The following is a 25,142-nucleotide window of genomic DNA, read 5'->3' on the forward strand; positions in this document are numbered from 1 at the left end:
GCAGCCTGCCCCTCTGGGGCTGCCTGGTAAAGGTCACTGGGGGGGGAGACAGGGGACACGAGCTCTTTGCTGTGTTCGAATGAGCCAGGCCTCCCCCCGCCCCCCCGTGGTGCCCACCTCCCAGCCACTAAGGGGTTAAACAGGCTGTTGGGGCCCGCCTAGGAAGGGGGATGTGAACGTGGGGGGGACAGAGAGACAGCAGGGCCCAGGGACTGGTCGGGGGGGAAGCCAGGACACCTGGGTTCTATCCCTGACTCTGGGAGGGGAGTGGGGTCTAGTGGTTAGAGCAGGGAGGCTGGGAGCCCGGACTCCCAGGGTCTGTGCTACAGGGACTTATACTGTTACCTGGCGGACGATGGGCCCTGATCCACTCCCCAGGCCCAGCTCAAATGAGGGGCTCTGTTGGGCTGGCCTGTCCCAGCACTGACATGCAGCCACCTCTGGGGGAGCCCAGCAGCTGGCCCTGAGGGGTCCCTGTGCCCAGCATTGACCCGCGGCTGCCAGCGCAGGGGAAGGAGCCGCCCTGCCCAACATGCGCTGTGGGCTCCCTGCTTTTGGGCCACCGGGCAGCTCAGGGAGTGTCTGCCTGCCGAAGGGGGCACTCGGAGCCCATGTTTGCCCAGCTCTGGTATCAGGGGCGGTTGGAAATGGGAGACTTCCCCCCCTGCACGGCACAAAGGCCCCCCTGTGTCCTTCCCCATCACGCCTCACAGGGAGCGCGGTGCTGGCAGTCTGGGACCCTGCCATGGGCACGGGGGGCGCAGAACCTTGGTGAGGGACCCCCTGCTACTGGCAGGGCCGGGGCCAATCCCTCAGGGCAAGGGACCTTGGGTGGCATGGACTGGCACAGGGCATGGCATTGTCCGGGCATTGGCATGGACGGGTGCAGGCATGGTGTTGCCATGGCATAGACAAGGCAGGGTGTTGGCACCGCTGCCCGTATCAGGGCTGGGTGTGGCTGGCGTGGGTGTGGCCAATGGAGCCTGTGAACTCCTTGGGGTGGGGTGTGGTGGGGGGCCGCGGCTCACCCTGGGGTCCCCCAGAGCAGCATGTCAGGGTCCCAGGTCGATTCCTCACTCTCCAGATCCCATGGGCCTTTGTCCCAGATGTGGGTGGGGGGAGCCTGGTGTACGGGGGAGGGCAGGGGGATGGCACTGGGGGAAGCCAGGCACATGCGGGGTGGCACATAGGGGAAGGATGCTGGCACATGGGGGAGCTGGGCACTAGGGGGTGGCACACAGGGGGAGGAGGCTGGCCTATGGGGATGCAGGCACCGGGGGGGCTGACACCAGGGGGACGCGGGCACCGGGGTGGGGGGGTGTGCATGCTGGGCCATGGGAGGCGGATTTGTCATCTCCACGGCCCTTCAGATCCCACTTTCTGCCGCAGTGGATGAAAAATCGATGGCGCAAATTGATTCACTCCTGGCGGCGCCGGAGCCTCCTGCCAGAGCCGTTAATCACCGGCCGTGGGGGGGCCAGGCTGCCCGCGCTAACGGATCCCGCGGGGGGTGACTGAACACAGCGGGATACCTTATTCCCCTGGCTGCCAGGGGGCTGCCCCCAGCTCTGGGGAGAGGGGAACCCCCAGCCTCGGTGATGGCTCCCAGCCCCCGGGGCAGGCTGCTGTAGGGACACCCCCAGCCCAGCCCCCCCAGGAATCCCAGCACAGCCATGTCAGAATAGACAGAGCCCAGGGCTGGGCTAGCAGGGGGCTGCGGGTTGGGATTGAGGGGCACCGGCAGAGCTGCCAAGGGAACATGGTGGCAGCTTGGCCCCAGCCAGGAGTCGGGGAGGCTTCGGGGCAGGACAGGCCGTGTCTGGGCAGGATGTGGGGTACTGAGCATGACATGTGTGCGACTGGACATATGTATTAGTGTGACTGCACACACGTGTGCATGGATGGGGCAGGTGTGTGTTCACTAGTGTGTATGTTGCTGCATGGGGGGGCGTGCCTGGCTCCATGCGCACACACCCGTGCCCTCTTCCACACGCGTGTGCACATGCCTGAGACCGCTTCCACACGTGTGCGCACATGTGGCTGGGCATCGCGGGACCTTCCCTCCCTTCTGAGTTTCTCCAGGCTGCTGCCTGGGTCGCGGGGAGCAAAGTCCAGGGACCCCCCTTCCCCACAGGTTCCGACAGCTCCTTCCCCGGCTGCGGCTGTGCTGGGGGCTCCGGCGCTCCGTCCCCACCCCAGCACGGCCTGTCCTCCTTTGCACTCTCCTTACATAAGCCCACACGTGGCCGTCACTGGCTGCACCCAGATTCCATCTGACAGGGAGCGTTTTCCACACGGCTGGGCTTCTGCCGGGCACCGGAGCTGTGGGCGCCGGGGGGGGGGGGGGGGACGACGACCCCGCATGACCCTGTTGAGTGTGGCCCTGGCCAGTCCTGCGCCAAGAAGGAGCCATGGGGTGAGGGTGGGAGCTTCGTGTGTGATCTGTGTGTGAGATGGCAGTGCCCAGCTGGGGGGTGACATGGGGAATGGGGGAGGAGGAAGGGATGGGATGGAGCAGTGAGGGGCACCAGCAGAGCTGGAGCAGGGAGCCCAGGGTTGGGATCATGGGGGGCTGCAGGTCGGGAGTGAGGGGCACGGGGGAGGGCCCTGCTCTGCCAATCTCAAGGGATGTGTCAGGAACAGCTGCGGCCTCTTGCTGCCCGGACGGGAGCTGGGCCTGTCCCGAGCTGTGGCCCCAGGGCCCCACCAGCTGTGTCTGAAACGGGCCCGTCTGCCTGGCACCTGGCCCCCTGGCCTGACGCCCCAAGCTCCAGGTGGCCTCAGGACCATGGCTTCGCGGGGCAGGGCCTGTCCCCTGCTGTGTGTGCAGCGCCTGGCACCATGGGGGATCCGGGTCGGGGCCTGGGCAGCCCCCGGCACGATGGTGGGGGGACCACTGGGGTTAATGGGGCAGCTGGTAGGACACTGGGAAATCGCCCCCCTGCCCCATCACCTGTGTTAATAGCGCGGGGGGGGGAGGGCGGGGAGTTGCTTCTCTTTGTGTTTTCCCTTTTGGCTCCATTCCTGCCCCCGGCGGTTGTGAGGCGCGGATGCCATGTGTGCCCCCCAGGTTGGGGTGAGCCAGGACTTGGGGGGTGACAGGGAATGGCCTGTGGCCGCTCAGGTGGCTGCTGGATTTGTGGGGATCCTTTCTACCCCCTAAAAATGCCAGTTGCCAACCCCCTCCCCCTTGCCTCCCCCAGGAGCCCCAGGGCCCCAGAAGGTGGGAAGTGCAGGGCTAGTGGGATCCATGCTGGGCATGGCCCCAGCTCTGTGCCCCTCCTCCAGACCAGCGTGGGGGAAGGGTGGCGCCCTGCGCCAGCTGTAACTGTTGGCATCTGACGGCGTCTACCTGGCTGCACCTGGGCCATGGTACAACCCTGGGTTCCTCCCCTCACCCGAGCTCTGGCGGTGCCCCTCACTCCCAACCCGCAGCCCCCTGTGGCTGCTGGGGGGAGCTTGTGGTGCAGTGGGGGTGGCGGGGGTGGCTGCGTGCGTGGGGTCCTGGGGCGTGTCCCCCAGCAGCGGGAGGGAGTCGGGGCGCCCAGGCCTCACTTGTGCCGGCTCCCTGGCCTGCGTGTTCGTGCTTTGTCCCGCTCCAGCTGGCTGTCAATCCCTGCCAGCTGGTGTGGGGGACTCCGGGCCAAACTCGCTGGGCCGGGGCCAGGTGTGTCCCTCTGCCCCCTGCTGGCGCTGGCTGGCCTCGCTGCCAGGCTCCGTGCCCGCCCCAGGCCCAGCGGCTGGAGCCCACCCAGAGATGCCTGGGGCCTGAGCTGCTGGGGCCGTGGGGGGCGCTTGCCCAGGGACTCGTTCAGGAACTGACCCGCGGCCGTGCCCGGGGTCTGTGTGGCACGTGGCCTGGATTCCCACGGGGGGCTGTGGGCCGGGATTGCTGAGGGGGGCGGGGGCGGCTGGCGCGGGAGCTGCCGGGGCTGCCTCACATCTGGGAGTGATCTGGGACATTCCTGCAGGCTGAGCGCATGCAGCGGTGCAGCGCCCGGGCAGCTCCCAGCACAGTGCGGGGGGGTCACCTAGACAATAGGGACTCCCCGCCGTGTCTCCCCACCCCCCACATGGAGCCAGCGCCTTCCAGGTCTTCACTGTGTCGGGGGGCCATGGGACCTTGTGCCTTGGCTCCTGGGGGCTGCGCTGCCGCTCTACAATTCCCCTGCCCTGAACGGACTCAGGCTCCATCGCCCTCCCCCCTGGGGAAACTGAGGCACGGAGAGCCAGGTGCCCCAAGTCAAGCAGTGAGTCAGGAATGAACCCAGGCATCCGGGTGCCTGGCTCCCCCCGCTTCTACCCCCCACGACCTGTGTCCAGGTGACTCCCAGCTGGGGCCATTCTCCTCAGAGCCTCCCAAACTCGTCCCACCGGGTGTTACCCAGCACTGCACCCCATGGACCCCCCCCCGACAGGAGCAGTGCAAGACACAGCAGGGGTCCTAATGCACACGCATGTGCACAGGTGTGAGCGCATACACAAACGTGCATGTGTTTGCATGCAGACATATGTGAACAGGTTCATGCGCACACGTGCACAAACACACATGCACACACAAACACGCACATTTGCACGCATGTGCACACATACACACACAAACATGCACACACGTGCACACGCACAGGTTTGTGACTTGGTCTGCTGGTGCCTTTTTCATCTCAGTTGAATTAAATCATCTCCCCCCAATCTTGCTGCCCCAGGCCGTGCTCGGCAGGGGTGCAGGCTCAAGCAGTTAGAGCAGGGGGATGCTAGATAGGCCCCCGGGTTCTGTTCCAGCCCCGTCCTCAACTCGACGTGTGACTGCCCTGCTCCATGCCTCAGTTTCCCCGCTCTGGGAAAGGCTCCTGTGATCCCAGCCTGCGGGGCGAGGGGCGTTGCTGGTGTCTCCGACACACGCTGGGGTTTGGGGGTCCCTGGGGGGCAGTGCTGGCGGCTGTTGCTGGTTGTGTGCAATGAAGCAGTCTCATGACAGAATGGTCGGGTTCGAGTTCCGATTGCAAAGAATCCCGGGGTGGGGGGGGGTGACTTAGATGTGAGCAGGAAGCCTGGGGGGTCTGGGTGAATTGCTGGAGTGTGGGGCCCAACTCCAGACCGCTGGATGCCCGGGCTCCTCACCGGGCAGGTTAAAAGGCTCCAGGAGGTTTCATTTGTAGGAACTGATCAATCTGTCACCCTGGGAGTGAGGGCGGCGGGCTCAGGCCCTGGGGTCGTGACTCCAAGCACCCCCGGCCTCTCTGGGGTGGCGGGTCCGGTGCAGCAGGAAGGAGGCTGGTGCTGGCAGCTGGGTCCCAGCCTTGGTGAGAGTGCTGGAATCTGCCCTGCCCCACGGGTGGCACCATAATGCACAGAACTGCCACGTCCCGCCCTCCCCTGGCTCTGGGGGCCTGGTAGGAAGGTTGCCCCACACGTCTCGTACCATGGCAGCCAGCATTCTGGCATGTCCTGACAGTGGAGAGCCCGACTGCACCCCAAACGAGGGTCTTTTTATGTTGTCTGTGTGTGTGTGCGGGGGGGGTTCACTCACCAGTCAGTGAAATGCAGCCAGCTCTGGGGTGGAAAGTGGCTGCTGTGTAACAGCCGCGCGGTGCTGGCTTAGGGCCGAGTGTGGGAGGCAGCAGAACCGGCTGGGGGAGTTCAGGGAGAGGGCTGATCTGAACCAGGGCCAACGCCCTGACTCGTGCGAACGTGCCAGGGGAGCTGCCATCGTGTCACACGGCTGGCACCTTGCTCTCGTCTGACGTCTTGGGCTCCAGGGGCTGGGACCCCTGCAACGTGCTGCCAGGGCAGCCTGATTCCCCTCCCCCAGCATGGAGCCAGCCAGGGGCTGCAGGGGCTGCAGACCCCAGGGATGCCCAAGCTGAGGCCTGGGGGTCCTTCGGCCTTTGCCCCCCATGTGGGATGAGCTAGAGGTGGGCAGCCATGAGCCGGAAGTGAGCTTCACCCAGCCCCCCTGCCTTGGGGGGAGCTCCCAGCAGAGGCAGCCCATAAATCAGGGCCTGCTCCTCAAAGCCCTCCCCCTCCCCTGCTCGGATGCGTTTCCGATCCCTGGCCAGCCATTAATATCCGAGAACAGTGCATCTTGCACTCCGCCCCGGGGGGCACAGCCAGCCCCAGCAGCCACGGGACAGGGTGGGGGGGCTCCCCGGCAGAGCGGCTGGCTCTGGGGCCGGCCTGGCGGGAGGGAACCCATTGGATTCTTTTCTTCTTTCCCCTTTCTGAGTGAGACAAATTCCCAGGCTGTCCGGCGCTGGCATAAGTCATTAATTCAGCCCCGGCCAGGCCTGGAGTTGTGCAGGGTCCGACGGCCGGCAGGCGCGTGCTGCAGCCGAGAGCGACCGCTCTGTGGTTTGCGTCTCGCTCGGCTCCGCGCTCGCTGTGGGCCTTTGCTCGGCAGCTGCGTGCCCTGAGCAGGGCCCAGCGACTTCCTCAGGCCGATGGGGGCCAGGGTCGGTAACAAGACTCGGCGCTTCGTGATCGCTCGCGTGACTCCTCCGGTAGCTCGACGCTGGCCGTTCGGGGCCCCGGCTCGGAAAATCCCAGCGCCACGGGATGCTGCGAAGTGGCTGCCTGTCCATCTATCTGTCTGTCCGTCCATCTTTCTGCCTGTCAGCCTGTCTATCCGTCTGTCTAGCCATCTGTCCGTCTATCTGTCCATCTCCGCACACTGCAGCTCTCTCTGTGAATCCAGCGGTGGGATTTTCACTGGGATTTCCTGCCGTCTTGGCTACCCGCCCGCCAGCTCCTCTCCCCACACACCACCCCCTGGCATGGCTGGAGAGGGGAAACTGAGGCAGGGGCAGGGACTTGCCCACGGGCACGCAGGGCGGTCAGGGGCGGAGCTGTGGGTAGAACCCAGGAGTCCTGGCTTCCTGCCCGGCCCCCTACAGGCCCCGCCCCACTCGCCCACCAAGGCGGGGCCCCTGTCCCTTTAAGAGCCCTCTCCCTCCCGCCGGGCGCTTCAAAGGGCTGCTCCGGAGCCGCCGCCCCGCCCCCCGCGCGCCATTGGCCGGCTGGCGCAGGGGGCGTGGCCCGGCCGCTCCCCTCCCCCCGCCCCGTGTAAAGTTTCCCCGAGCACATGACCGGCCATGGCCGCCGAGCGCTGAGCGCGCGCCTGGCCCCGCGCAACGTTCCACCGCCCGGCCCAGGTACCGCCCGCAGCGGCGCGGGGGGCTGCATGCGCTGGGGGGGCTGCGGGGCGGGGGTGTTTGTGCTGCGGGGCGGGGGGTGCGGGGTGCTGCGGGGGTGTTTGGGGGCTCTGGGGGTGCTAGGGGTGCTTTCGGGGAGGGGGTGCTGTGGGGCGGGTGTGTTTGGGGGGGATGGGGAGTCTGGGGGTGCTCGGTGTGTTTGTGGGGCGGGGGTGCTGCGGGGCGGGTGTGTTTGGGGGGGACGGGGAGTCTGGGGGTACTAGGTGTACTTGCAGAGAAGGGGGATTGGGGGGTCTCCTTCCGCCCCCCTCCACCCCCCCGACGGCAGCGCCCGTTGCAGGCCCCTGTCTCTGGCTGATCTCCCCCCCGGCCCCTAGTAAGCTTGTGTCAAGGGGCGGGGATCCCGCCGTGCCCGATACCCCGGGGGCTGTGGGGTACTTTGATGCCTCTGAGCTAGAATAGCTGGGGGGGGGGGCAGATCCTTTTCTTGTCTCCCCTCCCCAGTTGGAAATGTCTGAACCCAACTGTTGCAGAAGTTGCTCCAGGCTGGGAGCATTCCCAGCTGTCACCGGATCCGCCCCCAGCTCCGTCCCTGCCAAGGGGTAACCGCCCCAGGGCAGCTTCCAGGCCAGGCTGGGGAGCGCCTCCTTTGCCCAGGGACCACTGGTAGCCTCTGGCTTCCTTCCTCGCCTGCACCTTGCTCGAGCTGTGTCCTCGTTTGGGAGAGAAACGGGGCCTTTTGTGGGGAATCCCCGTTGCTCCCAGACGGTCCAGGGGCGCCGGGGTGAGCGGGTGGGCGTGGGCCTGGCCAGCTGGCTTGCCCTGCTGCACTGAGCGCTTTCACACACAGCTTTTCACTCCTTCAGATTTGTTTGCCAGGCCCCATCCGGAGAGCGCTGGGCTGCTTCCCCTTTAGCTGGTGTTATCTGAGGCGAAGTGGTGGGTAGTTCCTGTGCTCTGGCCTTTCCAGGGGCCCGTGCGGGTGCCGTGCCAGGGGGCCGCCTGCTTTGGAAGATTTCAAAAAGACACTTTCGTTTGTGTGTCACTTTCCCCGGCCCGGCGCGATCTTTAAAGGGCTCGACGCGGCTTCCGAAAGGCGTCTGCGTGGTGACGAGCATGGGGCCCCGGCCCGCTCCCTTCCCCGTGTGCTGCGATCCATCAACTGGTGTCCTGCAGCCGGGCCTGGGGCCTGGACTTGGGAACAGCCGTGGGTGGGGGTGAGAGAACCGGGGCAGCGAACCCAGCCCGTGGGTCAGGGTAAGAGGATCTGTCCAGGCTGTGGTTTTGCAGCATCTGGTGGTGCGGGTCTAAACTCGGAGCTGCGTGTGTTGCGGGGACCGGTGTGCGGTGCTCGGCTGGGGCCGGGGGGCTGGTGTCGGGCGCTCCCTGCTGGGACACCGCATTTGGCTTGGCCGTTACAGCAAGACTGTTGGGATGTGTCGTTCGGCTCTGCGGTGTGGACAATGCCCTCGGAGCTGCAGGACCTGGGGCCGTGCGGAGGTCTCGGCTGGGGGGCCGGTGTCGGGCGCTCCCTGCTGGGACCCGCGTTTGGCTTGGCCGTTACCATAAGCCCGGTGTCGGGCGCGGGCGATGCGCTCGGAGCTGCGCAGTTAGGCCGGTTCCTGCCCCAGGAGCGGGATGTCCGAATGCCCCAGGCAGTGGCATGGGCTGGTCTGGGCGCTCCCTGCCGTGTCTCTGCTCTCCGGCGTGGCACAGGGGGGCTGATGGTGGCCACCTTCCCTCTGGTGGGGGGTTGCGCTGCGCCTGCTCTCGTTGTCCTGCTGCGGTCGGGGGGAGCCGGGGTGGTTCCTGGCATGGCTCGGGGTGGAGGAGGTGATCCTCCAAGGAGGAAGTCCTCTCTTTGCCGACAGACAACCCGCTGGCACAGCTTCGCACCCGGCACCCTCCCTTAGTTCCCTCCCACAGGGGGGCGGGGGGGGTGGTGTTTGCGTCACTCATGGGCCGCTGCAGCAGGTCCGTTCCTGTGTGGCAGAAGCCGGGAGCCCGGCCTGGGGCTGGGGGCAGCCCTTGTGTGTTACCTGCGTCATGGTCTCTGTCTGGCGCGCTGCTGAGAACAGCAAATTCGTCGCTGCACTCGAGGTGTGAGCGTGGCGCTCTCCAGCCCGGGGGGGTGGATCCCGGGCAACGCCAGTGCAGTGGGTGTCCTTCCCCCTGCCCTGTTGAGCCTGCAGCCCCCTGGACAGACAGTGCTGGGACCCTGGGTAGGTGTGAACTGGCCCACTGCGTTTCCGTGGCCACAGCAGCTCTTGGCAGAACAGCAGAGGCTGCTGTGGTCTTACCCTGCCCGGTAGGTGCCGGCTCCCTGGGCCGCAGGGAGGGTGGATCTGAGTGAGCATCCCCTTTGGTGAGACCCCTGTGCCACTTCCTCGAGCGAGGGTCTCCAAGCACTTTCCAACAAGCCCCAGTGCGATCTCTGCTGTACTGATGGGGAAACTGAGGCATGGGGGGGAGCGAATTCCCTTAAGTCCTGTAGTGCTGGGAACAGAACCCAGATGTCCTGGCCATTAGACCCTGGACCTTTTCAGATTCCTGCGTGTGCACGGGAGCATGGACGGTATTTATTGAGCTCTCGGAGTGAGGGAGCAGAGGGCCCCTCTGCTCTTTCTCTTCTTTTATTTTCCGTGACCCCTGAATGCCCAGGTGCTAGTGAGCTGCGGATCTTGGCTCGTAGCACAACGGGGTCTGTGATAGCCGCGGCCCAGATAATAAATCACTGTCGTGGTCTTTGTGTGGATGCTCCTGGCCAAAGAGAAAGGGGGCTGGACACACTGGGATTGGCTGAATATGTCTTGCCAAAGTGATCAGCAGTGACGTCGTTATGCTCAACATCAGCGTTGTCGTTAGGTTTCAGAGTCAACCACCAGCTGGCATGAAGAGGGGCGTGAGCACTGGAGCGATTGGCTCAGGCTGTCCGCAGACTCAAGTGTGGCATTAGTCCCCGTAGTCCATGTTCTGTTCATTGTCTGTCCCTGGCTCCCACCCAGCGGCTGCCTGGCAGGACCCTCCCCTGCAGGGCGAGCCTGGAGCTGGGAATGGCACCGTGGCCCATTCCTGACTCGGGGCTCTCATGGGGGCTCCCCCTGCCAGGGAGGGGGCTGTCACTCCCGGCAGCAGCCCTTCCTGCCCTTGGAGGGGCAGCCGGACCAATGGCTGTCTGGCCTCCTTCCTCTGTATTCAGGGGCGTATGTCCATGTGCTGCTGGCACTGTGCTCTGCCCCAGAAGTGGCTGCATTCTGGGTGGGGGTGGGAAGAGAAGTGCTCCCAGTGGGATATATATGCAGTTTGTTTTGGGCGGGATGGGGGCTGGAGAGAAGATCCTGCTTTTCCCGGCCCCCCTGGGCTCTGTGCCAGCCCTGCCCCAGACTCCATTGCCTGGGGTAGCCCCGTGGGCTGGGGCAGCGGTGGCGAGGGTGGGCCTGGTGCCTGCCCAGTGCCAGTCCCGACACTACAGACGAGTGTGTGGAGTCATGAGTCTGGGCTGCGGGTGCCTGGCCACGCTCCAAGCAGGGGCCTTGGGGGAAGGTGCTGAACAGCCGGGGGAACCAGCCAGGACCCTCCTGCCTGCCTTGTCCCTCCTCCAACACGCACCCACCCCAGCACTCCACGGGGCTGGGACAGCCGGGGGCTGCGGGTTGGGAGTGAGGGGCACCGGCGGGGCTGCCTATCGCTCATCCCCGGCCTGTCTGCGTGCAGGTGGGGGGCCCAGCCCCAGGTGGCTGGGACAGAGTCCAAGCGTCTCTTGCCGGGCTGAGGATGCAGTGAGGTGACCCCCACGTGCCCCTCGGATGGACAGGTAGCACTGGCCCGGGGTCGGAGCCTCAGTAGATTGCCATGGGGTGGGGGTCTAGGCAGCCAATTTTCACCCTGTCCCCTCTGCCAATGCATGCTCCACGCCATAGGAATGGCTCCTCCCCGTGCTATGGGGGGGGCGGGGGGGCTGCGGGGCAGCAGGGAGCCCCAGCACCTCGTTGGCGGAGGTGAGAATGGACGTCATCACCAGGGCCCCCTCTAGCCCGGCATCCCATCTGGCAGCCGCTGGCTTGCCCTGCCTGTGGGAAGTGCCACCCCATATCCTACTGGACTGGGGCTGGCCCTGGCTGTCATGGGGGAGGTGGGTTCCTGGGATCCGCTGCCGCCTTCTGCAGGGCCAGGCCTCCCCAGTCCCATCAGGTTCTAGCAGCGGGGAGTTCCACTGGGTAACTGAGGGTTGAGCTGCCTTTTGGTTTGACGGGTGTCCCGTTGCTCTAGGGCCCAGCAGTGGCGCATGTCTGTCCCCCGAGGGTCTGGACCCTCCGTCTGCTCCTTCTCTGCCCGCCCCGCTCTCAGGTTCGGCTGGGGGCGCTCTCCGTGGGCATAATGCCAGGGCTCAGCGCCCCATCCCCGTTTTACCGTCCAGCTCAGCCACACTCGGGGAGCCGGCCGCTGTGGCTTAGCCCTGCCCGGAGCCGTCAGCTGGCCGGGGGGCCGGCGTTCGGGTCGGGACTGGCCAGTGTCCCCGGCATTGGAAAGGGCCCGGCTGGAGCTGCGTGGCACTGCCTTCCCCCGGGCTGCAGTGCTGGTGTCTCCAGACCCCGTGCTGGCTTGGCTCCACTCTATTTATAACCGGCTATGTCACTTCCCCCTGCTCCCTGCCTTGGCCTGGCCCCCGACCCCTCCCCGGCCTGACGGCCAGCCCTGGGCAAGGGCAGGGGAGCCAGGACTCCTGGGTTCTCTGCCGGCTCTGGGAGGGGAGTGGTGACTAGTGGGTAGAGCAGGGGGTGCCACCACGTGCCTTAGTTTACCTATAAAACGGGGCTGACAGTGGCCCCGTGTTGTGGGGTTTGCCGAGGGGGTTGAGTGGAGGTGCTGGGCGTTTTGATGCCAGGCCGTGCCCAGGGACGCTCCCTGCCCTGCTGACCCTGTGCTGGGCTGGGTTCCCCCTCCTGTGACTCTCTGCCCGCGTGGAGCAGGGGCGGCCACATCCCCAGGGCTGCCTGTGATCCCCTCTGGAGCAGAGCCCAGGCCGGGTTCGCCCAGAGGCTCTGCCTAGACCTTTCCCCCCGTGTGGGCTGGGGGGCTGGCTAGCAGCAGCCATGGGCATGGTCCCCCCACCCCCCCATGGAGCAGGTGGGGCTGTGCCAGCTGGAGTTGCCCTGGCAGGAGGTGCGGCCGCCCCAGGATTGGGGCTGAAGTAATGACGCTGCCGGCCACTGCGCCTGCCTCCAGGTGTGAGCACATCGAGATGACAAATGTGCTGATTAAAGAAAATGGGTTAATCTCTCCCGCCGTAGGAGGCGGCTTAGTGTGGGGGAATAAATAAAAGTGTTTTAACCCCTTGCGTGGAGCTGGGCTGGGGCGGGGGAGCCCCAGGCTCTGCTGCAGGCTTGCTGTGTCACCTTGGGCAAGTCACTGAATTGCTCTGTGCCTCAGTCCCATTCCCCCCCCCCCCCCCCCCCCCCCCCCGTTTGCAGTGGGGATCATGGCCCCACCTGGCTGGTGAGCTCTCTGGCCCAGGGGCACTCGCGCCGTGTGCAAGGCCTGGCGCAATGGGCCCCAGGTTGGGAGCTCCCAGGACCCCGTGGGCAGTGCCCGGGCAGGCTCCGCCAGCCACAGGAGCTGATAGGCAGCTGGGTTTGTTTGCTCTGTTTCTCCTTTTCCGCCCCGGGGCATCCTACAGGACAGGACAGGCGCGGCCGCGTCACTGCCTCCCAGACAGCTGGCTTGCGTTAGCCACTGCTGTGGGGCTGGGGTCCAGCGGGGGTGGGGAGCGCGGGGGCTGCATCCAGATCGCTGGCACTGAGAATCCCACCCCCCGGCTTGGCTGGAGACCCTCGTCCCCCCACTATGCATTGGGGCTCCTGCCCAGCTCGCTGAATGAGCAGGGCTGGCATGGGACCAGGGCAGCATGTCCGGTGTCTGTGCTGGGGGGCTTGGCCTGCTGGCCCCCCATGCTGCAGCTGATGGATGGACGCTAGCTTGCAGGGCTGTCGCTTGCCCTCTGCCAGCCTAGGGTCCCTGCCCACGTGTGGGCACCAGGAAGGAATTGCAGGGGGTCTCAGAGCTCAAAGCTGGGCAAGGGGTACGCGAGGGGAAGGCTGGGCAGGGACTTGGGAGATGGGGCAGGGGGGGCAGTTCCCAGCTCTGCCTCGCCCTCCCTGTCTGACCAAATGCGTGGTGGGGCGCATCTGGCTGTCGGGCGATGCCAGCTGGGTGAGTATGGGTGCGCTCGGCCGTGGGAGGAGATGGCTGGCAGAGCTGGGAAGGGAACCCAGGAGTCCTGCCCTCTCCAGGGGCCGTGGGTCCCTGACCCGGTCATCGAGCGGGAGCCGGGCCTGGTGTGCCGGGGGGCCGCAGGCTGAGGGACGGGGCAAAGCAGGGTCTGCCTTGTGCCTGGGGTGCGGAGCTGCCGTTTGCTCCTCCCTCAAGCTGGGTACGAATGGTGGTGTTCCCCCCCCCCTCCCCCGCCCGTTTTGCCAGGCTGCAGAGACCCCAGCCCGGGGCCCCCATGGGAAACGCAGCAGCAGCCTGAGCCGGGACATGGGGCAGGCCCTCCCTCCCCCCCAGTTTCGGAGTCTTTGGTATTTGTCGTATTCTGGTATGACCTGGAGGGCCCTGGCCCCAGAGGTCGGGATCCTGCGTCCCTCAGGCCCCAGCCTCGCAGGGAACCGTCCCCACGGCCCAGGCCTGACCCTCGTCTGGGGGAGATCGGGGTGCTGGGCTTGTGTGGGCAGCAAACCCAGCCGGGGTGACGCTGCACCGAGCAGCCCCCCAGCCCAGTGTCCCCCGGGAAGGGGCCTCGGGTGGGGCTTAGGGGGGTGGGGGGGGGGTCAGTAACTCTCCGATTTAAAACCGCAGGTTCGGAGCCCAGACAAGTGATTCCAAGGGCCAGGAGAGAAGGGGCAGCTGCAGGGCTGCTCTCCCCCCCCCCCCCCGCCCCAAGCCTGCAGCCCCCTGCTAGCCCAGCCCTGGGCCCCCCCAGCTCTCCGGTGCCCCTCACTCCTGACCCGCAGCCCCCTGCCGGCCCAGCCGAGGCTGGGAGCTCTGGCTGGGCCCCACACGGTTCCTCTTCCTTGGGCCGGAGCAGTGGCTGTAGCTGCTGGCAGGGGCAGCACCTGTCGCTGGAGAAGAATGGGGCGCTGGGAGGGGGGCGCTGGGGGGGGCGGGGCGCATTCCTGGCAGTAACTGGAGCTGGGGACAGGTGGAATTTCATTTTGCAGCTTCAGCCTCAGGAGGCGGGGGCAGGATCTGTGCTGGGGGGGTGGGGCGGGGGCCGGGGAGCCTTGCCAGGCTGGCTCTGGGCCTGCTGGAGCCCGTGTGGGAGGGGAGCAGCCCCCACCCCACCCCACCCCACCCCACCCATCGCTGCTGGCAGATCGTACCTCCCCCTTGCCCCTCCAGCGGACGCTGCCCTGGGGTGCCAGCCTGCTGCAGGATTTTCACCCTCTGTCTTTGGGCGCTGTCGGCGGGTGTCTCTGTGTGCCAGCTGCTGGTTGATGGCTGGGGTGGGGGCCTCAGCTGGCCCCCAGCCCTGTTTCCTGAGGGCAGGAGCGGGGGGGGGGGCCTCCTGACCCGGTTGGATTTAACGGGTGAGGGCGGGGGCGGCAGCTCTGGGCACAGGCGGCTGGATCCCTGCCCCGGCAATGCCACCAGGGTGGGTCTCGCGGGAGCCGCTTTAGCAGCTGCCTGGGCCCCCTCCTGCCCGGGGGCGTGATTCATCCCCGTCGGATGTAACAAATGTGCAGGTGACTCAGAGCCTGGAGGCTGCTCGGGGTGCTGGCCCCCCCGCCTGGCGTGAGGCTCCGGGTGCGACAGCCCCCGGGACTGGAGGGCTCTCAGCTGCTGTGGTTTGTCCCGGTTGGGGGGGGGAGTCCCTCAGGCCCGACCTGCAGCCCCCTGTTCTGCCAGCCCTGGGCTCCCCTGTCCTGCCCACGCCCCTGGCTGGGCGGCACCTGCCCGTGCGTGTGAGGCTGGCACAGCCGAGAGGAGGGAGGAAGCCACAGGCTGTGACCACACCTCAGATTGTCGGGGCACTTCCTGCACTGCTGTCCCTCCATCCCGGGCCGGGGGGGGGGGGGGGCGGCTGCCATGGCAACGGCCCCATAAACAGCTGGTCGGGAGGGGGCGTCAGGCTAAGTGCCTCCTTTCCCGGAGTGCACCAGGGTGCCCAGCCCGGCTGCAAGCCACCCTGGCTCTGCCCCGGCCGGGAATCGAGAGCGGCGAAGGGGAAGCTGCGGTCGCAGGCGTGACGGGAAGTGTGCGGTCAGGGCTTCTCCCGCAGCAGAAGAGCCTCCAGGATTCGCAGCTGCCGCCCCGGGCGCAGGCCTGGCTCGGTGCCCCCGTGCCAGGCCCGCCCTGTCACATGGGGCTGCCTTCCTGCCGTGTGGCGCGTGCCCGCAGGGCGTGTGTCACATCCGGGGGTGACAGTCCCTTCTGCCAGTGCAGAACACGATCCGGCCTGCATCTGCGCCGGGGCGCCCCGGAGAGGTGCAGGCAAAGCAGCGACGGGCACGGCAGGGCGGTGCCCCGTTGGGCTGGTGCGGCCCCGGGCTCTCCCTGGCCAGGCAGCCACGCACAGGTGCCAGCAGGTGTCCTGGGGCTAATGGGTCTACAACTCGCTGGGAAGGGCTGTGTTGCCCCTGGCAGTCTGGCCCAGGGCTAGGACACCGGGCTGGGAACCAGGACTCCTGGGTTCTATTCCTGGCTCTGCTTGGGTTCCTTCCTGCCCCTCTCCCCCCAGGTCTCGCACTTGGGGCAGTGCCATGGGGTACCCTCTCAGCAGCTCCTGTGCCAGGCAGGTCGGGGTGGGGCCCTCCTGGGTCCCCGCTGGGCCCTGCCCTCCCACCCCTTTGAACGTCCCCCTGGCAGCTGGCCCAATGGTGCATGGGGTGGGCCGGGGACAGGGCTCTGGGGGGCACGTGCCCCTTGGTGCAGGGGTGCCCTCCTGCCATGCCCTGAGCTCAGTGCCTCGGGGGCAGAGCCGGTGGGGCCTTTGCTGGGGGACTCCGGGGCTGGCTGGGACTTGGCCGTGGCTCCTGGCACCCAGCTCTGGATTCTAGGAAGCGGCGGGTCCCAGCCAGGCCCTGCAGTGGGATTGGAGGAAAAGGCTCCGGCTCCGGCCCCTCCCCGGCCAGCTCCAGCAGGGGACAGACTGGGTGCCCCCCCTCTCCCCGGCCCCAGCTGTGGGCTCCCCTCCCCCAGCCCACGGCTCTGCCCCTCGCCTGGCTCTCAAGGGAGCGTGGCCCAGTGTCACAGTGGGGAGCCAGGGCTGGCCCAGGGGTCGGCTCTCGCTGTGGGGGAAAGAGGGGCGGCGGCCTGGGAGCCAGGACTCCTGGGTTCTGTCGCTGATGTGCTGGGCGACTCGCGCTGGGGCGGCTCCGGGGGGCGGAGGAGGAATCCTTGGCGGGGCTGCGGGCGGGGAATGGCTGGCTGGAGCCCAGGAGGCCTGAGCAGCGCTGAGGGGTCCGGCTCTGGCTGAGCCTGACGCATTGTCCGGCAGCACTTGGCACCAGAAAATAGAAACGGCCCCTGCCCAGCCCCCTGCGCTTGGGCGGCTGCAGCCGAGTCCCCGGGGCCTGGGCAGGATGCGCCTGTGTGCGCTTGGTGGGCAGAGCCCATCGTGCCAGGCGGGGCTGAGCGCAGCCGCCAACCCGCAGCCATCCTGCGCCCACCCTGTGCCCAGCAGCGGGGCTATGGGTCAGAGCCGGGGAGAGGGGGGGCCGGGGCTGCGGGTCACGGTCGAGAGGTGCTGGGGGAGGAGGGAGCCTGGGGGTCGGGGGCACCCGGAAGAGGAGTCCGGGCCCTGCCGCCCGCGCTGGGCCCGGGCCCTGCCGCCCGCGCTGGGATGGGGCAGCCGGTCCTGGGCAGCCTGGGCTGTGGCCTGAGGGTAGCAGCTCTGTGCCTTTGTCCCTTAGCCCTGGGACCAAAGAGCCCTGGAGGCTGGGGCAGGGCCGAGGCTGGGGCAGGGCCAAGGCTGGCAGCCAGCAGCAGACCTGGGGGTGGGACCCAGGTGTCCTGGTTCCACCCCCTCCCCCCATGCTCCTGTTCAGTGCTGGCTGGGGCAGCCTGGCCTCTGGGTGCTGACCTGGCTGGAGGGGTGGGGGTTCTGTCTCGTTCTTAACCCCCTGCGCTCCGGTTCTGTCGCCCGGGAGCCCTCCTGGCCCCAGCACCCCCGTTTTGTCGCCCCAGATCCCTCCCCCTGGTATCCCTGTTCCTTCGCCCGGGCCAGGCGTGGGGCACCTGTGATCTCTGTCCTGGGATACTGATAGTTTTCATTCACATGGTGCTTCGCATCCATGTCTGCAGCAGGGAAACTGAGGCACAGAGAAGGGGGAGGGGTTTGCCTGGGAGCCGGGTCTGGAACCCAGGTGTCCTGTGGCCGTGTATCAGGCTGGGTTCCCGCAGCACCTCAGCCCTTGCCCTTGCCCTTGCCCCCTCGCTAACCAGCCCCCGTTTGTCTCTGCTTCCCTTGCAGCCGCAGCGCCGACGTGGGCCAGGAGCCGCCAAGTGGACGCCGCACACGTGGCGTGGACCCTGCCCGCTGGTGCCAGAACCTGCCTGCAGCCCCAGAGGCCTCGTGGAAGGAGTGGGGAGGCTGCCCTGGAACCTGGGCCCCGGTGGGCGCCGGCCTAGCCCCGCAGAGCGCTGCGTCCTGGGGAGGCAGCAAGGCCCCGTTTCCCGGGGCAGCCCCATGGAGCTGCCCGTGGTGCTGCGAGCTGCCCACATGTGACTCTGCCAGGACTGTGCATCCACGCCATGGCCAGCAACAGCAGCTCCTGCCCTGCGCCGGGGGGCGGGCACCTCAATGGGTACCCGGTGCCCCACTACGCCTTCTTCTTCCCGCACATGATCGGGGGCCTCTCGCCGCCGGGCGCGCTGGCGGGCATGCAGCACCAGCTGCCTGTGAGTGGATACAGCACCCCCTCGCCAGCCAGTGAGTACCGTGCCCGGGTCGTGCCCTCTGTCGCCCCGGGGAACGCCGGGCGCAGCTGCCCTGACGCACATTTTGGGGCACTGGCAGAGCGATGTCGTCTGTGAGCCGGGGGACTGGGAGCCAGGGCTCCCAGGTTCTGTTCCCAGCTCCGAGAGGGGAGTGGAGTCTAGTGGTTAGAGCAGGGGGGCTGGGAGCCAGGACTCCCGGTTCTGCTGGCCACACGCCATGTGTCTCGGGCGCGTTCCTTGCGCCTCTCTGTGCCTCAGTTTCCCCCATTTGCCAGTGAATGGGGTGCTGGTTTGTGAGGCTGGGCTGAAGGCCAGGGGGAGACTCGGTGGGGTGGGGTGGGGGTCTCTGGGTCGCTCTGCCCCCTTGTCCTGGCCCCTTTAGGGGAGGGGAAATCGTCATGTTCAGCACCAGGAAGTGCTGCCCGGCTGGGGACATGCCTGTTTATAGCTAACCCCCCTCCCCCCACCCCCTTCCCATCCCAGCACATGCTTCCCCCCTGCGCCTGCCCACAGGGCCTTGACTGGGGCATCCACGACTGGCTAGGGCCCAGGGCCTCGCCCTCCCTCACTCCCTTCCAGTGCTCAAAGGGACCCTTCAGCAACCCCTAGCTGTGATGTCAGGTCCCTGCTGGCCAACTGGGGCTCAGAGCAGGAAAGCTGGGGGGCGCCTTGGGGCCCAGCTGCTGATCGGCTGGGTGGTGCTTGAGGCCGAGCTGCTGTGTCTGGGGAGGAGCCGGGGGCCAGGTGCCCGGCTGGGAGCACAGAGCCCGTCCTGCAGCCAGGCTGTGTCCACCTGCGCCAGCCACTCCGGGGCTATTCTTGCGGGGTCCCCCCGCTGGCTGGGTGCTGTGGGGCGCTGGCCCTGGGCACCCCATGGGGGGCTGCTCTCAGGGCACAGAGCTCTGAAGTGCGCTGCCCCCCTGTGCAAGGACCCTGGCACGTTGACGCTGCAGCTGGTGCTGGGGATCAGCGTGCCAGGCTGCTCTTTGGAATGAGGTGGGAAATTAAGGGGGATCCTGGTGTCGGCTCTGCCAGCAGCTGGGGCAGGTGAGCTCCTGGGCTGGGCTGCCAGCTCAAGCCAGCTACGGTTCTGCGGCAGTGCCAGGAGGTGCCAGCTGGCATTGGGCGCTGCCTGGCCAGAGACAGACCCTGCCTCAGATCCTCGGGGAGCAGAGTTGGGGGACCGGGTGCTCGGGGGGCTGGGACTCGCAGCTGGTCAGAGCAGAGCCTGGGCAAAAAGCCGGTGCCCGCTGGGCCATGCCCGGCATCTGGAGTTAGGGGCTCGGCACCTCTGGCTGGGGGAGTGTCTGGCTGCACAGACCCCACCCCCACCATCTGTAAGGCAGCACCCCTCCCCTCCCCCACCGGCCCCGGACCCGCCGGTAAGCCCATCTGGGGGTGGGGGGCCACTGTCCCGGGGCTGGCGTTAACCTGGGTCGGCTCCGTGGGGGCGGGGAGGAGGCCTGGGGCGGTTCCGGGGGCGGCTCCGGGGGGCGGCCGGGCGGGGAAGGGAGGAGGGCTGGGTTGGCTCGGGGGGCGGGAATACTGAGTTAGATCGGTTGGTCCCCGCCCGGGCACTGGTGCCGTGCCAGGCGTTGGCACCGCCCGGCCTGGTGACTCGGTGGCACTGGGGCCCCTCGGCATGTCGGTGCCTCGTGATCCGGCTCCGGGCCGTGCCTGCCTGGAGAGGATTGATGAAGAGCCTCGCGGCAGGAACTGAAGGGTGAACAAACCTCAAGTGCTGCCCTGCCCGGGGGGCCGCCACACCCAGCCCCCATGCCGGGGGTGCTCTGAGCTCAGCCCCAGGGCCCAGACAAGGGGGGGGCAGCCCTGGGCCGCCCCCAGTGGCTCACGCTCTCACGGCCTGTCCGTAGTGCCGGGAGCTGGGGGGCTCCCCCGGGGGGGGAGGGGAGGGGTACAGAGCCATCGGCTGGCCTGGGGGGGATCTGCCCCCTACCCCACCCCCAATATTGACCCCATCTCTTGGCCAGAGCGTTTTCCCTGCCAGAGCAGCTGGTGCTTCGTGCCGATCGAGGACCCTGCAGACCTCCAGGCCCCCCAGCCCTGTGCTGTGGGGTGCCCCCGGGCTGTCTGCAGGGGGTTGGGCACTGCCCTGGGGCACAGGGCAGCCGCAGTGTGGTTGCTGCGGCTTGTTCCTCCCAGAGGCTGGGCCGTGGGCTCACCCGGCGTGGGCAGCCTGCAGGGCCGTGCTGAAGCCAGGACGAGGCCCTGGGTGGCTGGAGTCTGGCTGGGGCCCTTGACACTGGCCCCGGGGGGTGCAGCATGGCTGGGGACCCCTCGGGGGGGGGGCGAGTGCTGTGCTGTGCCGAGGCTGGTGGTGCTCCCTGCCTGCGGCCGGGGCGGGGTGTTAATTGGAGCCGCTCGCGGAGAGTTGATAATTGCCGTGTTTATGCCCCGCACCCGTCAGCCGCCCAGCTGGCTCTGCTTAGGGGGAATCTTGCTTCAATTAGTGTGGCCCTGCTGTGAGCCCGTCACGCCTGGCTGGGAAGGGGGGGGTGCTGCTGGCCTGATGGGGGGGGGGGGGGCAGATGTCTGACAGGTCCCTTTCCTGCCTGCACCCCTCCCCCCTCAGCCAGGTCCCCCTTTCTGGGTCCTATTCCCCACTCTGCCATGGAATGGGAGACCTCTGCCTCGGTTTCCCCATCCATCGTGTGAGCAGTTGCAAAGGAGGCCTGCTTGTCTCTGTCCCCCATGCCCCACTTTTCTGGGGGGGCCAGATCCTGGGGTCTCGGGCCTCAGCGCCCCGGCTTAGTCACTGCAGAGCCCCCTGGGGAAGGGAGGGGTCCACGGAGGCCTGCTGGGGCCCGGAGCTGCAGCAGCATTCGCTCTCCCGGGGACCTGCCTGCGTGGCCCCAGTTTAATTTCCCGATCAGCGTGTGGCACTGGGATGGGGGCGTGGAGGGGGGTCCCCACTCCCCTGTTTGAAGTTCCTTCCTCAGGCTGCAAACTGTCCCCCACTCCTGGGGCGAGAGGTTGCTGGGCACAGCGCGTGGCTCCCCCCGCCTGAACCGGCCGGCCGGATCCTGCTCCAGTGGGATTCAGCCATCAGCTGACCTATTTCCTCCCCCTCCCCAGCTCTACTGGTGCCCCTCACTCCGACCCGCAGCCCCTGCTAGCCCAGCCCTGGGCTCCCCCTCCCCAGCTCTGTTGGTGCCCCTCGTTCCTGACCCGCAGCCCTTGCTAGCCCAGCCCTGGGCTCCCCCTCCCCAGCTCTGCCGGTGCCCCTCACTCCCGACCCACAGGACCCTTCCCTCTTTCACACCCCTGCTGTTTCCCTGGAAGTGCCCCTCCCCCTGGCTGGGTTCCCTCACCCCGATTCTGCTCTGGGGCCTGGCTTTGACCCCCAGGTCTCTCCACCATCGGGGCCGATTCTGCCACGGCCCCTCGTGCGATTTAAAAACAAACTACAACGAAAGATGCCCCCTCCTCCCATTCTCGGGGGTGGGGGGGAGGGTCGACCAAGTGGCTCGGCGGGGTGGGGGATGGAGGCGAAATTCCGGTGCCCCGGGCCTGGCCGGGTTATTAATGGGCCCTTTGTTCAGCCCCTCGCGGCGGCTCCTGGCCCCCGAGCTGCGGCTCAGGGAAAGTGACAAATCGAATCGGCCTCTCGGCTGCGGCTGCGATTTACCCTGACAGGCTCGTTCATCACCCGGCCCCGGATAATCACAAACACCCGCCGCGGGGGGGACGGGGGAGCCTGGGACCGGGGCGGGGGCTTGTGTCCAAATTCGAGTGCGGCTGCCTCTTTTCGCTCCCGGGCCAGCGCCCAGCCTGCTCGTGGGAGCTTTGTGGGCTATGACTGCAGAGCCTCGGGGTGCGGGGAGCTCCCGTGGGGGCCCTGCTCTGGTGCTCGTCGTGTTCCTGTTGTGGGGTCTGGCTGGCCACTGCGTGCGCCCAGACATCCCCCAGTGCTGGGGGGCTGGGGCTCTTCGCCATGAGCCGGGGCGTTAATTTGTGGGCGCAGGAGCCGTTGGAAGGTGCTGGGGGCGAGGGGGGCTGCTTGCTTGCGCTCCTCCAGAGGCAGGGGCTCTGGCCAGGTGTGGGGCCCTCGGGGGCTCTCCTGGCTGGCAGCGCCCATGGGGCGGGGAAGCTCTCTGAACGTATCACAGTGGCCCCATTTCCCCCCCCCCCCCTCGCCCGCAGGCCCTGCGCTTTTAATGTGCCGCTGAAAGTGATGGCTGAATATTTCATGCAGTCGCTTTAAACAGACCACCTAGGGCCGTGGGCAGTGCAGGCTTGGCGCCGAGCCATGGCACTGGGGGAAGTGGGCAACTCCATCGGTGATGCCAGCTGCCTCCGCGTCACCCCACATTCAGCCGGGCGGGTGTTTATGGGGCGCAGGGGTGAAGCCCCTTTCCTGTGGGTGTCTCTTGTGGTTTTGCCGGGGGCTGGGAGTCAGGACTCCTGGGTTCTGTCCCTGGCTCTGCCACTACCTGCCCTGTGGCCTTGGCCAAGTCCCTTTCACACTCCATACCTCGGTTTCCCCTCCAATCCTTTGTATATTTACATTGTGAGCTCTTTGGGTCAGGGGGTGACTCACATGTCTGGGCAGCGCCAGCCGCCATGGGGGGCCCCTGCTCTAGGCTGGTCCTGGGCAGCGCCTGTTGTCACAGGCCCTGTCTCTAGGTGACGAAACACTTGGTTGCCAAGGAAGTTTGGTGGGGAGGGAGGATCCTCGTTTAGGTAGGACCTACACTATTTTGTAGGTGGAGTACACGCTGCCCATGTGTGGCACTCTCCAGGGCGGGGGAACCTAGGACTCTGGCCTCCCATTCCTGGGCCTGAACCCTCTCCCTTGCGCCCGCAGCTGGGCAGCCCCTGGGTCTGGGGCGTTGTGCCAGCCCCGTGTGGCCCAGCTGCTGCTGTCCCCCGGAGCAGGGGGCCCGGTGCAGGGAGGTGGGGGGGGGGGTTAAGTAGCCGTCCCTCTGTCATATGTCCCTCCCCCCCGTATAAGCCCTACCATGACCCGGCACATCCTGTGCTCCTGCTCCGGGCGGGTGCGTGGTCGTTCCCCCGCGGCCCAGCTGTGCTGCAGCTGGCCTGGCGGCCTCTGGGTCTCTTCTGTCCTTGGGCGGGTGACAGACAGCCCAGAGCTGGGATCCCCGAGCCCCTCCCGCCCCAGGAGCCTGGCACCAGCCCGAGCCGGCCCTGCTGGGCTGGGCACAGCTCAGACCCCTCTGCCCAGGCTGATGGGGAGCCCCTTTGTGCTGGGTGCCGCGGCCCCCACATCGTGTCAGATGCTGCATGGACACAGAGCGAGGGGCCCCCCCAGCTAAGCTCTTTGCCCAGCTCAGCCAATGGTGTATTGAGATCAGTGTGTCAGGGGGAGGGTTCGTTTTCTCCATGAACCTTTGGGGGCTGGAGGGAGCTGCCGGCACTGGATCCGGCCTGGGGGGTTGTAGGGCTTTGTCCCCGCGCTGAGTGATGGGGCAGGAAATCGGGTTCCAGCCGTATCGCTTCCCACTGCCTCCCACCAGTGCCTTGGGCAGGGCCGAAGGGGGGCCCCCCCGGCTGCATGCTGGTCTGGCCCGGGGGAGGGGAGGCTGACGGCAGTGGCTCGTAACCCCCCCCCCACACACACACACACACACACAATGGCCAGCCGCTACCTGCCTCCAGGGATCCCTGGCTGACCCCTGCCACAAAGTGAGCAGTTCCGTCTCTGGCTGGGTGGGAAAGGCGCAGAAATCCAGCCCAGTTTCTGTCCCTGGGGGCCTGCCACAGCTCCCAGAGCCCCTGCCCCACCTGGCACTCTCCTCCACCTCTTGGGGGGGAAAACTGAGGCACAGAGAGGGGCAGGGACTTGCCCAAGGTCACACGGGCAGTAGGTAGCAGAGCTAGGAGTAGAACCCAGGAGTCCTGGCCCCCGCCCCCTGCTCTGGCTGTGAAGCAGCAGGGCCGGGGGCCCATGCCCTGCCAGCTCCCTGGGTCCCTGCCCCTTGGTGCCTGGCTGGAGCACGTGGTCCTGGTGGCTGTGACCAGCCCCCTGGCAGAGGGGATAGTCGAGCTGAGCCCACCGGCCTGCATGAGACCTTCGTGCCAGTCACCCCAGGGCTCCGAGGATACGGCCAGTGGGGCCGGCCCAGCTCAGGAAAATCCAGGGGGCTGCGGTGAGGGGGGCAGAAAGGGGGTGTCATGCTGTAGAGGGCATGGGGACTTGGCAGGGGCTGCAGGGGTCGGGGCACTGCGGGTGTCAGAGGCCCCCAGCATCTCCCGCCTGGGCCCCGCCGCTCTGAGAACCTCCTGCCCAGGCCGCTCCCAGGCCAGGGCGTTGGCAGGTTCCTGTGACCTGGTTTGTGCAGTTTCGTAAGGGCCCCCAGAAAAGGGGAACCGAGCCTGTGTTGGCCAGAGCTGGGAGGACCCCCACCCCAGCAGTGCCCAGCCAAGAGCCGCCTTCCCCGAGACCTGGGCCTGGGGCTCACCGCTGACCACCTGGAGGGAGTCTCTTCCCCCCACCCTCCCCCCAATCCGGTTGCCACAAGAGCTTGCGGTATTGTGGGTTTTTGGGAAGGGAAGGGGTGGAGCCGTCAGCGGGGGTGCTGGGTGGGGGCGAAGCTGGCCTGCGGCCACCAGGATGTCCCAGGAGGGGATGCGAGCACCTTGCCCTACCTGGCAGGAGGATGGGACATTTACAGCTCCCTGGTAGGGAAACTGAGGCACAAGGCAGTGAGGTGACGTGTCTGAGGCCCCATGGAGGGTGGCAGAGCTGGGGCATGACCTCCCCCGCTGGCCCCCAGTCCCATGCCCTGGCAGGGGGGCTGTGGGGGGCTCTCCCGACAGCCACCTAGAAATGTTCCCTGACCTTTGTCTGGGCTGGTGGCTCAGCTGAAGCCCTCTAACTGCTCGGTGATCCCAGCCAGCCTCGCCCGCTCTGCGCCAGCCCCCATCGCCCCCGCTGGCCCAGGTCTGCCACATTCAGCAGCGTTCGAGCCAAAACCCCGGCCCTGGCGGCAGGGGAGCATGGGGGGTCCTGTCCAACCCGCGTGCTGTGGGTGGCGGGGCACTCACCTCTGTAACCCCATCCCCTCCCACCCT

The 25,142-nt window shown here is 67.3% G+C and overlaps 1 protein-coding gene across 3 annotated transcripts in view; it reads left to right on the forward strand.

Annotated features, from left to right (window-relative positions):
- The window catches only part of RARA (retinoic acid receptor alpha), a 65,842-nt gene that overhangs the window by 7,099 nt on the left and 33,601 nt on the right, over positions 1-25,142 (forward strand). Inside the window, exons 1-2 of one of the 3 annotated variants that reach the window (XM_037887077.2) lie at positions 7,058-7,148; positions 17,620-18,078. In XM_037887077.2, coding sequence (XP_037743005.1) covers positions 17,901-18,078 — 178 coding nt within the window. In that variant the 5' untranslated portion in view covers positions 7,058-7,148; positions 17,620-17,900. Of the gene's footprint in view, positions 1-7,057; positions 7,149-15,591; positions 15,724-17,619; positions 18,079-25,142 lie in introns of those variants that run through there. The other 2 variants (XM_037887079.2, XM_037887078.2) reach the window with 2 other exon arrangements.

This window comes from Chelonia mydas, chromosome 27 (assembly GCF_015237465.2).
Source record: "Chelonia mydas isolate rCheMyd1 chromosome 27, rCheMyd1.pri.v2, whole genome shotgun sequence".
NCBI lineage: Eukaryota > Metazoa > Chordata > Testudines > Cheloniidae > Chelonia > Chelonia mydas.